Genomic DNA, 17333 nt, shown 5'->3' with positions numbered 1-17333 from the left:
AACTAATGCATAATGAACGCTGTAATATATAAAAATTTAATGTTTATTTGTAAATTATACTCTATATACATATGTAATAATAGAGCATATATAGCTTTATTATATAATAAATATAAACAGTTTATACTTCATAATGCACTAAATTAATTATTATAATGACTTGTAATATGGAATTCTCCAGGCAAGAATACTGGAATGGGTAGCTATTTCCTTCTCCAGGGGATCTTCCCGACCCAGGGATCAAGCCTGGGTCTCCTGAATTTCAGGTGGATTCTTTACCACCCGAACCACCAAGAAAGCCTCCAATAAACCATATAGGTGGTTTATAATATATTATTTATGTGTAAATATATTTATATAATTATTCCATATATTTTTGATAATATTCTGAGTATTATATACTATGTTATATCTTATATATAGGGTTTCCCAGGTGGCTCAGTGGTAAAGAATCCATCTGCCAATGCAGGAGTCTCAGGTTTGATCCCTGGGTCAAGAAGATCCCCTGGAGCAGGGAATGGCAACCCACTCCAGCATTCTTGCCTGGAGAATCCCATGGACAGAGGAGCCTGGCGGCCTACAGTCCATGGGGTCGCAGAGAGTCGGACAGGACAGAGTACAAGCAGGAGATATGAGACTGTATAATATCTAATACATAAACATTACGTATTTATTCTCAGCATCAAGGTCTTCCAATGAGTCAGCTCTACAGCACAACATTATTCGTCCCCCGAATGAGTTTTTCAGGAAAGTGCTTCTCTTTAAACCGGAGAACCTGTATTTCACAACAAATATACATCCACATCCCAAAACATGCAGGGGGTTGTACCTTATTTGATGCCATTCACGGAGACTCGTTTTCCTCTAGTCTGTAAATAAGATGCTTCAAAACCAGAGAGTGATCACCTACCCACCATCCAATCCATCTCTTCTACGTTGTCGCCATACAAGCCGAATTTACTGTGCCCGACGAATTTCTCCTTGGTGACCAGAGGCGTGTGGACATGCAGAAAGGAAATGAAAAGCAGAAATGGTCCACGCTTATACCTAAGGGGGTATACGAATAAGAAACAGTATTGATTAAAACAGAGTAATTATGTTTTTTTTCTTTTAAGGGAGCTAAACATATTTCTTTCCCTTTTCAGTGTTCAAATTTTGCAGGACATTTAGCTGTTGGGCTTCCTTGGTGGCCCAGTGGTATGAAGAAGCATGAGTCACTTGGTCGTGCCTGACTCTTTGCGACCACATGGACTGTAGCCCACCAGGCTCGTCTGTCCATGGGATTCTCCAGGCAAGCATACTGGAGTCGGTCGCCATGCCCTCCTCCAGGGGATCTTCCCAACCCAGGGATCGAACTTGGGTCTACTACCTTGACAGGCAGGTTCTTCACCACTTAAGCGCCTCCTGGGAATCCCACCCACAGCAACACCGAAAACCCCGCGCAGCCCAAAATAAATCAAAACATTTTTTTAAATGCATCTTTTTTTAAAAGAAAGTTAACGCATTTATTTTAAGGAGAGAGTTCAGTGTAGCACAAATATCACACACACACAACGGACCTATCACCAAGCGGTACCCAACTTCTCTGGAAAAAAAAAAAAAATCGCGAGTCTCTGACCGGGGTGAGGGGTTGGTGGGGGGCGGGGGTGGGCTTCGAGCCAAAAAGAGACGGCCTACCTGTCGATGAAGGCCAGCGCCTCCTTGAGCATGTGCGAGGCGAGCCTCTCCAGTCTGACCGGCTGCTGAACGATCTCGTGGTTCCGCATGAGCACGCAGTTCCAGCGGCGGGTAAAGCCATAGCTGGAGAACCAGCACACGAAGAAGAGGAGGGCCAGCAGGGCGAAGGCCAGGATCACCGGCCAGGGGACCAGGAACCAGCGGGCGCAGGTGGGGACGAGCAGGAGCAGGGGGATGAGGCCCAGCACCACCGTGGACACCCAGAGCCGGACCCTCACCCAGCGGTGCAGCTCCGGAGTGCGGAACGCCTGGCAGTCGCTCAGGAGTTCGAAGGGCATCCCGTAGAAGTAGTCGAAGCCATGGTTGAGCGGGTGGTAGCAGTGGTCGTCGCGGGACGCACAGCTCAGACCCTGGTGCCACTTTCCTGGGGGGGGGGGGCGCGGTGGAGACACAGAGACGTTGCCATGGCAACAACGGCCTTTGCCTCCTCCCGGGGATCTTCCCGAACCGAGGGATGGAACCCGAGTCTCCTGCATTGGCAGGTGGATTCTTTACCCCAGAGCCACCGGGGGAAGCTTTTACTAACAGGGAGAAGATTCATCATGTAGATTTATTAATTAGCCGACATCTTATTCATTACTTGGTTACAGCAGAGGCGAATTTGACCCCAGATTTGGAGGTGCCCTAGAGTGTTCCCTGAAACATGCTTTCGGAAACTCCATTCACACGATGCTACCAAGAATTTTACAGGAATGAAGTACCTCTGTCATTTATGAAGGATGCAAAGTCATTCCTTTTTTTTTTTTTTTTTTGAGAACATCTCTGATGACTTAATAGTCCTGCAATTCACGTTGAGAATCCTAAGAGCAGTGGCTATACCAAGCAAGCAGGCTTCGCTGGGGGCTCAGACGGTAAAGAATCCGCCTGCAAGGCAGGACATCCAGGTTTGATCCGTGGATTGGGAAGATCCCCTAAAGAAGGGAATGGCAACCCACTCCAGTATTCTTGCCTGGAGAATCCCATGGACAGAGGAGTCTGGTCACAAAGAGTCAGACATGACTGAGCAACTAACACACACACATACCAAGCCAGCAGCCTGTCTCCTAATTCTTTGCTCACAGAGTCTCATCTTAGAGGAATCACTCATCAGACCAGAATTCTTTGGGGTAAAGTTCCTTGGGGTCATCCTGTCTCACTCATCACACACACACACCCCCATGAGGTTGTAGAATGTCAGGCGACCTAAGTCCACAGAGCAAGTATTACCTGAATTTGATCACCGCTCCAGCCTTCGGTTCTCAAGTTCAAGGGGACACCCTTAAACATTGCTACCGGTGCTACCACAAGAGTAGCACCCTTTCTGCAAACTATTCCATTTCAGGAGCAACGAACACTCAGCATACTTACTTTGCCTTCTTGAGATCCTTGGCACAGTTGGTTTTCAATACCAAAGGCCCTAAAAATTGTCTTAAATTCCTTCCCCCCCCCCCCCCACCGACCGTGTATCATCTCAAAGAAGTGCCAACTCCCGTGTACTCAGCCAGCCTCCCTGGGAAGGATGACCACAAGGAAAGGGAACCCGAACGAGCTAGGTTTCAAGGTCAAGGCCATACCTATGAGTCCCGTGCGGTAACCTCGATGCTGCAGGAGCTTGGCGAAGGTCGTCTCGTTGGGGGGCAGCCCGCCCGACCCTCCGAGCCAGACCACATCACGATTCAGGTTGGAGGAGGACGCCATTCCTATGTTCACAGAAACAGACAGCGGGTGAGGACCGCGGTCTCATTGTGGCGACCCCACGGACTGCAGCCGGCCAGGCTCCTCTGTCTATGCAGGCAAGAATCCTGGGAGTGGGTGGCCATGCCCTCCTCCAGGGGATCTTCCCCACCCAGGGATGGAACTCACATCTCCTGTGTCTCCTGCACTGCCGGGTGGATTCTTTACCCACTGAGCCATCAGGGAAGCCACCCAATTCCAAACTAATGATGAAAAAAAAATTAAGTTGGGATCATGACCCTCAACTTGCTTAAGTCTACATGTTGAAACTGTGATTAGGGGTTGGGGGGAGAGGAGGAATGTGAGGCAGGGAAGAGTAGGAACTCATCAAAAGGAATTCATCATTTCCTTTCCATTTTCTCTGCCAGACTTTCTTCTCAACTGGTTCTTCTGATGTTCCAATCTCATCCCCAGAGACTGGACACATCTGCTTTCATGAAAACCCACTTGTCTTTAAAAAAAAAAAAAAAAAATCTCTGCTAGCTTTAAGACACAAGGAGCCTCCTGGGGGCTGTTACTACGAGTTTCTGGAAAAGGGCACGTTCAAGGTCATCTGGAAGTTGCCCACCAGGGGATCAAACCATGTCCCTATATGCACACGGGTAAGCAGGCTTGATGGCCCCTGGCCAAGACACACACCTCTTTCAGATGTCCAGCTATAGGAACACAATTCCCATGTGAATTTAGATTGTTAACATTTCCAAGTGACCTTTGGAGAGTTTGCATGAAGGGTTGCAGGAGACCTCCCTGGCAGTCCAGTGGCTAAGACTCCATGTTTCCCCGTGCAGGGCGGGGATGGGGGGAGTGGTGGCCAGTGGTGGGGGGGACGGTGTGGGGAGAGGGTCACGGGTTCCACCCCTGGTCAGGGAACTGGAACCCCCAGGCCAGAACTAACAATTCACATGTCGCAATGAAAAGCCCCGCCTGCCACAGGGAAGATGCAGGATCCTGCTTGCTGCCCCTAAGACCTGGAGCAATCCAACGCTAAACAAAAAAAGACCCCCCCCTTTTGTTTAAAGAGACCATCCGCTGTCCCTTTCCCGTGCCCCACCTGATCTGACGGGGTAGCGGCCGGTCAGGAAGGCGGCCCTGCTCGGGGTACACATGGAGGCGGCCGCCAAGTGCTGGGTGAGCCTCACGCCCTCGCTGGCCAGCCGGTCGATGTTGGGCGTGCTGTGAATAGATGGGGAAGTTGGCAGGCGAGTTTCTGAATCCCTCCGCCCCACAAAGTGAGCAAGATTCAGAGGCATCCTGTCTGGGAAGTCACCCTGACTCTGTTTCCAGTCCACCTGAAAGACGTCCTTTTTTACACATCAATCCACCGATCTACTCCATCCCTGGTTAGACACAGATGGGAACCAGAGAACCAAACAACGCATCTCCAGGCGAGATGATGACAGTCCAACACAGCGCATCGTCAGATATCATCGGGTGAAAAGCGAAAGTGTGTTAGCCGCTCAGTCGTGTCCGACTCTCGGAGACCAAGTGGACTGCAGCCCACCAGACTCCTCTGTCCGTGGGGTGCTCCAGGCAAGAAGTCTGGAGTGGGTTGCCATTTCCTAGTCCAGGGGATCTTCCCCACCCAGGGATCTCCTGCATTGGCAGGTGGGTTCTTTACTGCTGAGCCGCCCGGGAAGCCCCCACACTAAGCTGCGAATGAAGCCAAAGGCTCTCCTGATGTTTTGCAGCTTTCATAAGACAAAGCCTTCTGCTGTTCTGACGGAAACCTGCTCCCTGAAGGTCATTCTCCTCCAACACAAGAGACGTGGCTGGCGGGGCACGGCCATCCACAGGGACTTTCTTTCTTTTTTCCTTTTCTGTTCCTTTCATTTATTGATTTACCTGATGGTTTCTTTACCTCACTGAGTTATTCCCGTAGCAGCATAAATCTCCCACCCCAAGGTCATCCGCCATCAAGAGGACGATGTTGGGCCTCGAGTTCCTGGTGACGAACATTCCCTGAAGGCTCCCAAAGAAGCACCACAGGGATGCTGACAGCCAGCAGTGCCTGGAAGGGCGGGGGGCGGTGCGGGGGAGAAAAAAAAAAAAAGCTCAAACACAAGCAACTGATGGGGAGGGAGGTGGGAGGGGGGTTCAGGATGGGGAACACATGTACACCCATGGCTGATTCATGTCAATGTATGGCAAAACCCACTACAATATTGTAATTAGCCTCCAATTAAAAAAAATTAATTTAAAAAAAACCCACCCAGAAACCATCAGTTCAATTTTGCTTTGCAGGTAACTTAAAACTTCCCTGGTGGCTCAGACGGTAAAGCGTCTGCCTGCAATGCGGGAGACCCGGGTTCGATTCCTGGGTCGGGAAGATCCCCTGGAGAAGGAAATGGCAATCAACTCCAGCACTCTTGCCTGGAAAATCCCATGGATGGAGGAGCCTGATAGGCTACAGTCCATGGGGTCGCAAAGAGTCGGACACGACTGAGCGACTTCACTTCACTGTAACTTAAAACAGGAACTGAGGCTTCCCCAGTGGCTGAGCGGTAGAGAATCCACCCACAGTGTAGGAGACGCTGGAGATGTGGGTTGGATCCCTGGGTCGGGAAGATCCCCCTGCAGGAGGAAATGGCAACCCACTCCAGTGTTCTGACTGGCTTCCCTGGTGGCTCAGATGGTAAAGAATCTGCTTCCAACGCAGAAGACCCGGATTCAATCCCTGCGTCAAAAAGATCCCCCAGAGAAGGGAATGGCAACCCACTCCAGTGTTCTTGCCTGGAGAATCCCATGGACAGAGTAGCCTGGGGTGGGGGTGGGGGGTGCGTGGCTACAGTCCATGGGGTCGCAGAGTCGGACACGACTGAGCACCTATGCAAAATAGGAATTCATAGGGAGGACCCTGGTGACTTACTGGTTAAGATTCCAGGCTTTCAAGGCCACGGCCTGGGTTTAATCCCTGGTTGGGAAACTGAGATCCTGCAAGCGGTAGGTACAGTGTGATCAAAAGCTAAATAAATAGGAAATAATGGTATTTCTACAGTGTCCCTGGAGCTGCCTTACTCAGAAACCACACAAAAACATTTTAGGCCATGATTTATGTTAATCAGATCTGTGTGTGTGGGTGTACTCTGCGACCCCGTGGGCTGTAGCCCGCCAGGCTCCTCCGTCCATGGGATTCTCTAAGCAAGAACACTGGAGTGCGTTGCCATGCCCTCCTCCAGGGGATCTTCCCGATCCAGGGATCGAACCGGAGTCTCACGCCTCTTCCGCATCGTCAGGGAGATTCTTTACCACTAGCCCCACCTGGGAAGCCCTGAGGTCTTACAGTTTACAAATAAATTTTACATGCATTGTGACATTAAATTCCTCATAATTTTCCAACTGCGTTAGTGACAGGAGGCCTCTGAAATAAGAACAGAGGTTTAAGAAAAAAGCCTAACAACTTAATTTCTTAGTATAAACAAAATGGAAAATCAGAGGTTGATAGCCAGCTCATCAGGCTTGCTTTTCTTTCATGCTCAACTGTATGTTTTAATACACTTTATAACTTCATAACTTTGCTTTCAGCCACACAGATGGGAAAGCAGAGACTGTACTAACTTCTTGGCTCTGAGCCCAGGAATAAATGATGAAAAACTGGTTTTTCAGGGTGAACTGCATGTGTGCACATAACATGACTCTTCCTTTTCCTTCATCAGAAAAGTATGTCTGTAAAAGAAATCAGGTGGGGGAGCTCAGCTGCCAGAAATAATAATAAATGCTAGGAATTCCTCTAACGTTTGAAAAATGAAATTTAACATATCTATATATGCTATTAAATTTTGGACTGTGGAGTCATCCATGTGTTAGCAGCTCAGTTGTGGCCAACTCTCTTCGACCCCGTGGACTGTAGCCCCGCCAGGCTCCTCTGTCTGTGGGATTCTCCAGGCAAAAGTACTGGAGTGGGTTGCCATTTCCTCCTCCAGGGGATCTTCCCGACCCAGGGATCGAACTTGTCTCTCTTACATCTCCTGCATTGGCAGGCGGGTTCTTTACCACGAATGCCACCTGGGAAGCCCCGGACCACAGACGACCCTCCTTAAAAATCCTTAAGGGTGGTTCACAATGTTTGCTGCTCTGCTGTTTCCATCTCTAAAAGGTCTTGCCTCTCACCCCGTGAATTTCCAAACACGCTCTCATTCCTACCAAGTTAGTACGGTGGTGGTGATGGTTTAGCTGCTAAGTCGAGTCCAACTCTTTGCAACCCCCATGGAGTGTAGCCCACCAGGCTCCTCTGTCCATGGGATTTCTCAGGCAAGAACACTGGAGCTTCCCTGGTGGCGCAGACAGTAAAGCGTCTGCCTGCAATGCAGCAGACCCGGGTTTGATCCCTCGGTTGGGAAGATCCCCTGGAGAAGGAAGTGGCAGCCCACTCGAGTATTCTTGCCTGGACAATCCCACGGACAGAGGAGCCTGGTGGACTACAGTCCATGGGGTCACAGAGAGTCGGACATGACTCAGGGACTTAACTTTAACACTGGAGTCGGTTGCCATTTCCCTCTCCAGGGATCAAGCCCACATCTCTTGCATTGGCGGGTGGATATTTTACCGATTGAGCCGCCAGGCAAGCCCCTTAGAAAACCCTTCTATTTGACTCCACCAACCCCTACAGCACCCACCACTCTCCCCACTGCGCTTATCACGTATAAACAGACAAAACATCCACAGGATTGAGGAAGACTTGGACAAAGCACCCTTCTCTCTAGAGACAGAAAATAATGAAGGTTTATAAGTTTTCCTACTTACCAGCCACAGAACGGCTGCTTCATGGCTTCTTACTGTTACCTAGAAGAGAAACAGATAAAGGATGAACTTCTGCAAAGCGGTTATTTTTCTTATAACTAGGCAGTTACGCTCCAAAGTGCAAAGGAGCCTGTTTTGTCTTTTTTACAGCGACCCACTGAAAAGACCCTGATGCTGGGAAAGATTGACGGCGGGAGGAGAAGGGGACGAAAGAGGAGGAGATGGCTGGATGGCATCACCGACTCGACAGACGTGAGTTTGAGAAAACTCCGGGAGATGGTGATGGACAGGGAGGCCTGGCGAGCTGTGATTCATGGGGTCTCAGAGAGTCTCACACGACTTGGTGACGGGATGAAAACAACCGCTGAATTCTTTATACTGAATTGCACACAAATGATGTCGGTGCAGACAGAACATGGCAGCGTCGTGCACGATCCCTTCATTTGCGGCTCACTCCGATGGCATAGTTCCCACCCTTTATGTAGGTGCAACAACCAAAACTCTTCATTCTGAGGGTCCTGAGCAATCAAGGTGAAGGACTACAATAAAACGTCTGATACGCATTTTTAAGGACTGTATTAATTGTCTTCTAGCGTCCTGAGACCTTTGAGAACGAAAAGCAATGTTAAATCAGACCACACTCTCCTGGGTTGTTGGAAGAAGGTGTTGCTGCCCCTTAGATATCTAACCCAGACATTGCATTTTTCATGTGACTGATTTTTTTTTTCAACATTCTAAGCCCTGCGTCTTTTTTCCCCCAACGACTGTGGGCAGGAGGACAAGGGGACCACAGAGGATGAGATGGCTGGATGGCATCACCGACTTGATGGACATGAGTTTGGGAGAACTCTGGGAGTTGGTGATGGACAGGGAGGCCTAGTGTGCTGCAATTCATGGGGTTGCAAAGAGTCAGACGTGACTGAGCGACTGAACTGAACTGAACTGAACTGAACGATAAAGTAAAGATATACTTTCATTAGAGCATATTTTATTGCAATTTCCTGAGGAGTGTAGATGAGGTTTTTTTTGTTTTTGTTTTTTTAAAGTAGCATAGCTTCTTTCTGGTTTTCATTTGCAACTCTAAATTATAGGTTTCAGGGCAAGGGGGAGGATGTGGGCACAAAGATTCAGGTCTAATTTAAATACGTGTGCTCAGTCGTGTCTGACTCTTTGCAACCTCATCGACTGTAGCCCACCAGCATTCTCTGTCCATGGGATTCTCCAAGCAGGAATACTTGTGTGGGTGGCCACGTCCTTCTCCAGGGGATTTTCCCGACCCAACGATCGAACCCAGGTCTCCCGCATTGCAGGCAGATTCTTTACCATCCGAGCCACCAGTTCAGTTTAGTTCAGTCGCTCAGTCGTGTCCGACTCTTTGTGACCCCATGGGCCACATCACGCCAGGCTTCCCTGTCCATCACCAACTCCCAGAGCTTACTCAGACTCATGTCCATTGAGTCGGTGATACCATCCAACCATCTCATCTTCTGTCGTCCCCTTGTCCTCCCACCTTCAATCTTTCCCAGCATCAGGGTCTTTTCAAATGAGTCAGTTTTTTGCATCAGGTGGCCAAAATATTGGAGTTTCAGCTTCAGCATCAGTCCTTCCAATGAACACTCAGGACTAATGTCCTTTAGGATGGACTGGTTGGATCTCCTTGCACTCCAAGGGACTCTCAAGAATCTTCTTGAACACCACAGCCGGGAAGCCCTCTAACTTAAATCATCGGTTCCATTCTAAATACTCTTCACCAGTTAGTAGTAACGACTTCCTTTACGGCTCAGTCACCTTCTGAATGTCACACAATAAAAAGATGAGAAAGACACCCTGTGGTTCGTAGACAAGAACGCCAATAAAAGAACTTTCTCAAGTAACACCAGCAACAAAACCCTTCAATGTGGAGCCTCTAAAATAAAGGTCACCCATGAGCAGGCAACCGCCCAGGAAGTGTTTGTGTGAGACCTACTGTGTGCTCCTCTACGAAGGAAGATGGTTGAGCATGGTGGACCACCCATGCCTCTCACCTTGAAGAGTGCACGGATCACCAGTGTAGACCTGGGGGTTATGGCGGCCAGACTCATTTCCCACAGACCAGCGTGTGGGGCAGCTATAATTAGGGCCGTTTTATGAGAGTCCCAACAATGATACAGCCTGGTATCCCCTTGCCTTGGGATGCTTTAAATTCCCCGTGTCAACGAGGTTCTGTCAGCTGAGCACCCACCCCACAGACCAAATGACAGGTAGTAAAGATTAATGACTCTGCCAAAAAGTTTATAGGGTTTTCTCAACCCCAAGGCATTGCTACACAGGGCTTCCCACTGGGTCCTCAAAATACCTTCCCCGGCTCGCCTCGAGGGGTTAATGATAGCTGCTCTGTTTTATGGGAGAGGGGCCTGGGGAATCACAGGGTTGAAAAGACTTTTGACGAGGCTGGTAAATTGAAGATCAGCGTGCGGTGTGAGGTGTCTGAGGCAATCCTGTGGGTGTCTGTGTGTGTGTGCATCCAATTCCTAGGGCCATCTTGACACCTTTGACCTCCAGTAAGGATCTCCAAAGGATTGATGGTTTTGAACTGTGGTGTTGGAGAAGACCATTGCGAGTCCCTTGGACTGCGAGGAGATCCAACCAGTCCATCCTAAAGGAGATCAGTCCTGAATAACCATTGGGAGGGCTGATGCTGAAGCTGAAACTCCAATCCTTTGGCCACCTGATGTGAAGAGCTGACTCGTTGGAAAAGACCCTGATGCTGGGGAAGATTGAGGACAGGAGGAGAAGGGGACGACAGAGGATGAGATGGTTGGATGGCATCACTGACTCAACGGACATGAGTTTGAGTGAACTCTGGGAGCTGGTGATGGACAGGGAGGCCTGGTGTGCTGCAGTCCATGGGGTCGCAAAGAGTTGGACGTGACTGAGTGACTGAACTGAACAGCATCAAAGACCCAATGTATCGAAAATAAATAAGTAATAAAAAAAAAAAAACAATTATAATCGGTGGTTGTAGGCAACACTGCAAAGTCCTTCCTAATAGGCAAGGAACAAAATCTATTTGTTAAATAGACAGGAAGGAAACTTGTCTTCACGATTTAAGGGAATGTCTGTTGCCTCAAAATACTGTGCTTATCAACTCCAGATTTTAATAAATATGAAAAAGATCCTGTCCAGCAAGAAGCTGCTGCAATTAAGCCTGTATTCCTCACCCCACCCCACCTCGATAGCCTGCTACTTTTTTCAAATTTTAACACAGAATGTTATTAAAGGTAGGTACATGGGCAAGAGGCAATTGGACTTCAGATCTATAAATGCATGAAGCCGACAAGCTGAACATGTCAGTCTCTCAGTTGTGTCTGACTCTTTGCGACCCCATGGACTGTAGCCCACCAGGCTCCTCTGTCCATGTGATTCTCCAGGCAAGAATACTGGAGTGGGTTGCCATGCCCTTCTCCAGGAGACCTTCCCCAACCTAGGGATCGAACCCAGGTCTCCCGCAGGCAGATTCTTTACCATCTGAGCCACCAAGAAAGGCTCAAGCAGCTTGACACATCACACACAAATATAGTCTTATAAAACCATCGTTCTCTTTCAGCAGTCTTTAAAGAGGTGTTCAAAGTCACCTCCTTCATTAAGAGCACCCCTGAAAAAATTACTAAATGCGTAAACTCCATTACAGAAAAATAGGATTGCACCCCTGTATCTACCCACAGGTGAATGACTCAGTCAACTCTGCTGAAGCCAGAAATTCTTAGAATGCGTAGTACTCAGATATTACCTTTTTTTTTTTAAGGAGCAAACCATTCATAGAGATAACAGTATTGATGGATTGAAAGATAAATACGCTGGGTGAAAGAAGTCAGAGAAAGTAGTGTATATTAATGATCCCGTATCTACACACGTTTAAAATTGCAGAAGATGTGAAGGGCAGAGCAAGATGGAGAGAGACAGAGAGGTGGAGAGAGGAAAGAGAGAGACTGAGAGATGGAGACACAAAATTAGAGAGAGAGAGAAGACAGACAGAGAATGTGATGAAACTAACACTCAAGTCTCTCCCCTCTCCCTTGACCAGACAAAAATATGAGCATCCCCCAAGCTGAAGTATCGTAGAGTTAAACTGTTTTACTCACTTGAGACGACTTGTTACCCCCGAAGCTCCTTGCATTTGTGAACGCCGCTCCTGCAAGTCCAAATTCCTCTCTCGGCCCCGAGCTCCTGTCCTCATGATTATAATTAAACACATATTAAGTGCCCAGGCTGGGCTTTGCTCAAATCCGCCAATTAGTTTTATATCTAAACATGACCTGTGGAGACTGCTGCGAACATAGTTATTTACGGAAGCAATCAGGCATCGTTGACCTTCAAGTGGTGCTGCTATTCAGTCCCTTAGTCCTGTCCAACTCTTTGCGACACCATGGGCTGTAGCCCGCAGGGGTCCTCTGTCTGTAGGGATTCGCCAGGCAAGAATACTGGAGGGGGTTGCCATTTCCTCCTCGAGGGGAATCTTCCTGACCCAGGGATCGAACCTCTGTCTTTTTCACTGCAGGAGATTCTTTCCCACTGAGCCACCAGGGAAGCCCTTTGCATGGTACCAAACATACACAGCTAAGAAAGTGGAATTCAGCACACTGAATTTTTTTTTTTTTTTTCGTAAAACTTAAGCAAGGACTCCAGCCAGACGTTCAAAGCAGGGAGGAGAGGGCAGATGTGTAATAAGGAGAGCTTCAGCCTCTTCCGGTCCTCAAGCATCTTGTGGACCTTTCTTGGCTCTGTGGATGCTGAGTGCCCCGGGCTGCAATACATAGACGGTGGTTTCACGGCACCCAGACACCCTTTCTGCTAGGGTCAGCCACACATCCCTCTAGGAATGCCATCACTGCACTTACTCCTGGGCATCTCCAGCCTTGCTCAAAGTCTTATTATGTTGGTGACACAGAGGATGAGATGGTTGGATGGCATCACCGACTCGACAGACATGAGTTTGAGCAAGCTCCGGGAGTTGGTGATGGACAGGGAGTCCTGGGATGTTCGGTCCATGGGGTCGCAAAGAGTCAGACCCGACAGCGACTGAACTGAACCGATGTTGGTGAGAAGCCAGGGGTTAGGGAAAGAAGAGATGCTCATGTGAGGAGGCTTCAAAAGTCTTGATCGTGCTGAATTGCCCAGCTTTTCATACAGGGTCTGTTCCTTCCCTCTTCTGCATTTTCTGTAAAATCTATTTATTTTTAATTGAAAGATAACTGCTTTATAGTTGCATTGGTTTCTACCAGACATCCACATGAATCGGCCATAGGTTTACCAAGGTCCCCTCCCACTTGAACCCCTCCCTCCCACCTCCGTCCCCATCCCACCCCTCTAGGTTGTCCCAGAGCCGGGCTTTGAGTTCCCTGAGTCACACAGCAAATTCCCACTGGCTGTCTATGTTACATATAGTGATGTATGCATTTTCCATGTTACTCTCTCCATACCTCCCACCCTCTCCTTCTCCTCCCAGCCACCCACAGTGGCCCTAAGTCTGTTCTCCGTGTCTACATCTCCATTGCTACCCTGCAAATAGATTCATCAGTACCATCTTTATATATATATACATGTATATGCCATATATACGCATTCAGTTCAGTTCAGTTCAGTTCAGTCGCTCAGTCATGTCCGACTCTTTGCGACCCCATGAATCGAAGCACGCCAGGGCTCCCTGTCCATCACCAAATCCCAGAGTTCACTCAGACTCAATGATAATTGTCTTTCTGTTTCTGACTTACTTTACTCTGTATAATAGGCTCTACGTTCATCCATCTTATTAGGACTGACTCAAATGCGTCCCTGTTCATGGCTGAGTAATATTCCACTGTATACATGTAGCACAGCTTCTTTATCCATTCACTTTCCGATGGACATCTAGGTTGCTTCCATGCCCTGCTGCTGCTGCTAAGTCACTTCAGTCGTGTCCGACTCTGAGCTATCATAAGTAGAACCTTCAGTCTTCTGGATTTTTGACCCTGAGGTAGAAGTTCCTTTTATTTTTATATTGATGTTTGTTTTTCAACTGCTGGGGAGAAAATTTGTATCTGCTGATGAAGATTAGATTTGAGTCCCTTCGTGGGAAAGATGGGCTTCCCTGGTGGCTCAGCTGGTAAAGAGTCCCCTGCAATGTGGGAAATCCCTGGGTTCGATCCCTGGGTTGGGAAGATCCCCTGGAGAAGGGAAAGGCCACCCACTCCAGTATTCTGTCCTAGAGAATTCCATGGACAGCCCATGGAATCGCCAAGAGTCAGACAGGACTGACCGGCTTTCACACTCGCACACTCACTGACACTGGGAAAGATGTCCTGACATGTTTATTTTAAAAAGTAAAAAATGAAAGTGTTAGTCATTCAGCTGTGTCCAACGCTTTGCGACCCCATGGACTGTAGCCCGCCAGGCTCTTCTGTCCATGGGATTCTCCAGGCAAGAATACTGGAGTGGGTTGCCATTTCCTTCTCCAGGGGATCTTCCTGACCCAGGGATTGAACCCAGGTCTCGTGCATTGCAGGCAGATTCTTTAGCATCTGAGCCACCGGAGAAGCCTAAGTTTACAAAAGGAGGGAGTCAAATTCAATCTGTTCTCTCCAGGGAGGTTAAGTGGACAAGCTCAGGTTAAGCACTGCTGTGGGTCACACCATGTACTAGAAATGGAATTTGGGGCAGGTTGCAAACTCTATTTTTATCTGCTCTAAAATATATGTTTTTATCCTCAGCTTATTTTTTTCATTTTTTTTTTTTTTTACTGAAAAATATACCTAACAAAAAACCTCCCAGGAGTCTCAGTGGTAAAGAATCTGCCTGCCAATGCAAGAGACATGGGTTCGATCCCTGGGCCAGGAAGATCCCCTGGAGAAGGAAATGGCGACCCTCTCCAGTATGCTTGCCTGGAGAATCCCCATGGACAGAGGAGCATGGGGGGCTGCAGTCCACGGGGTCACAAAGAGTCAGACACGACTGAGTGACTAAACACCACACCACATATTCCACTACATGGATAGATTTCTAAATTAACTACAAATGCATCAAAGACCTTAAACAGTTGCCTTCAATATACAAAACTCTTACAAGAAAACAGAGGGTTAAATCTTCATGACTTTTGATTCGGTGATTCCCTAGCTATAACATCAAGCCTGAATATTCATTGGAAAGACTGATGCTGAAGCTGAAACTCCAATCCTTTGGCCACCTGATGCGAAGAATTGACTTGTTGGAAAAGACTCTGATGCTGGGAAAGATTGGAGGCTGGAGGAGAAGGGGATGACAGAGGATGAGATGGTTAGATGGCATCACTGACTCGATAGACATGAGTTTGGGTGAACTCCAGGAGTTGGTGATGGACAGGGAGGCCTGGCGTGCTGCAGGCCATGGCGTCGCAGAGTCAGACTCGACTGAGCGACTGAACGGAACTATCTATGACTTTGAAAGCGCAAACAACACAAGAAAGGGGAAATAGGTAGGTTTTGCCTCATCGGAATTAAAAACGGGTATGTCCACAATCAGGACTTTCCTGGTGGCTCAGACGGTAATCAGCAGAGTGCGAAGACAGCCGTCAGCACAAGAGATTTTACTCGCAGCATCCTGCGTGTTGCTATCTCTGAATTTAACGTGCGTTTTACTGCACTTGGCAGCCAGGTGGCAGTCACCATCTATTTCTGCCTAAACTCTCTGCCGACACCTTCCAGAAAGGTCAGGAGAAAGGCTGATCCAGGGGTTTGAATGAGCAACTCAGGGCACGTCCATTCTTGTCGTGACCCCACCTTTTCCAGATTGTGGGGTTGTTTTTTGTTTTTGGTTCCAGAAACCTGTGACCAAAGCGGACCAACCAGCTATAAGGAATTTCAGTCCCCAACCGTCCCAGTTTTCACCCATTCTGGGGTGTGAGAACAGTGACATTGGGCTTCCCAGGCAGCATTCGTGGTAAAGAACCTGCCCGCCAGTGCAGGCAACATAAGAGAGGCGGGTTCGATCCCTGGGTCAGAGGATCCCCTGGAGAAGGTAAGGGCTATCCGCGCCAGTATTCTTGCCTGGAGAATCCCCATGGACAGGGGAGCCTGGTGGGCTGCAGTCCATGGGGTCGCAAAGAGGACATGACTGAGCGTCTGAACAGCAACAAAATAAGTGATTCACTTTGCTGTACAGCAGAAACTAACCCCTCGTGGTCAAGCAACTCTACTCCAATAAAAATTAATTTAAAAAAAGAAATGGATGTTCTGCCACCGTATGGAAAAATGTTTCCCCTAGCCAACAGAAAAGGAAAAAAAAAAAAGGCATGATGCTGAAAAGCAGTTTACACAGATGGTCATGCTATTGAGAGGGTAACAGGCCAGGGGTCTCCAAAGGGAGGAAATAGGCTGCAAGTGTCAGACACTTTTTATCTCTCCCTTAAGGGGCAGGAGGAGACAAAGTTCAAGTGTCAGATTTTTTCTTCCTTCTCTATACAAAATTAAAAGGAGGTTTCTCTTAAAATTCTCTGTTGCCATGCCGACACCTGGTTCCACCGGAACTTAACTTTTCTCCAACCTTGAGCTAAGCAATGCATTTTTTTTATGGAAATGTTTTTCTTAAGATATTCGAATGAAACTATGCCTTTGCTTTGAGATTTGCCTTTCTTCAAAATGATTCCACCTAAGACTTTTTTTTTCTTTTCTCAAACCTTGGGCTGATAATAGCTCAACAAACCAGTTCTGGTGTCAATTGTTCTGTGGCTAAGGGATACCACACCCTGTGCTAAGCTATCTCAAAAATGCATATTGTGGGAGAGCGGTGTGATGAAACTCCTCTTCAGCTTTGAGGTGTCTCTCTTATCTGATTAATAGCTTTCTAAGAGACATAGAATGGCTTGCTAAAAACCAGCAAAGGGTAGGGGGCACTCCTTCTGCCCCTTTCTGATGTCTGTGACAGAAGCTTTGTCTGTCTCTTGTATACTTGAATAAACCTTTAACAAAGAAAAGCTCTGAGCGATCAAGCCTCATCACTGCCCCCGGAATTGAGATCCTCTCGTCCGGAGGCCCAGAATCCCCGCGTGTTTCAGGGCTCAGCAACAACGTTTTCGTTTCAGGTGATCAAGCGTTGTTCGCACGCACAGAAGGAGTTAAAGCCTTCTTGGAGCCGTCCTCTGTCTTGAGGGAAAGCAC

The 17333-nt window shown here is 48.1% G+C and overlaps 1 protein-coding gene across 2 annotated transcripts in view; it reads right to left on the bottom strand.

Annotated features, from left to right (window-relative positions):
• Nucleotides 1-17333, bottom strand: part of ARSH (arylsulfatase family member H) — a 53591-nt gene that overhangs the window by 10875 nt on the left and 25383 nt on the right. The window contains exons 2-8 of one of the 2 annotated variants that reach the window (XM_059884025.1): nt 12309-12393; nt 8191-8229; nt 5309-5458; nt 4502-4623; nt 3291-3416; nt 1678-2101; nt 911-1047 (exon numbers count right to left, since the gene is read on the bottom strand). In XM_059884025.1, coding sequence (XP_059740008.1) covers nt 911-1047; nt 1678-2101; nt 3291-3416; nt 4502-4623; nt 5309-5458; nt 8191-8213 — 982 coding nt within the window. In that variant the 5' untranslated portion in view covers nt 8214-8229; nt 12309-12393. The remainder of the gene's footprint in view (nt 1-910; nt 1048-1677; nt 2102-3290; nt 3417-4501; nt 4624-5308; nt 5459-8190; nt 8230-12308; nt 12394-17333) is intronic. The other variant, XM_059884024.1, reaches the window with a different exon arrangement.

This window comes from Bos taurus, chromosome Y (genome assembly GCF_002263795.3).
Source record: "Bos taurus isolate L1 Dominette 01449 registration number 42190680 breed Hereford chromosome Y, ARS-UCD2.0, whole genome shotgun sequence".
In the NCBI taxonomy this organism is placed as follows: Eukaryota; Metazoa; Chordata; class Mammalia; order Artiodactyla; family Bovidae; genus Bos; species Bos taurus.
The sequence above is the reverse complement of the archived record's forward strand: the minus strand, read 5'-3'. Positions and strand labels throughout refer to the sequence as shown.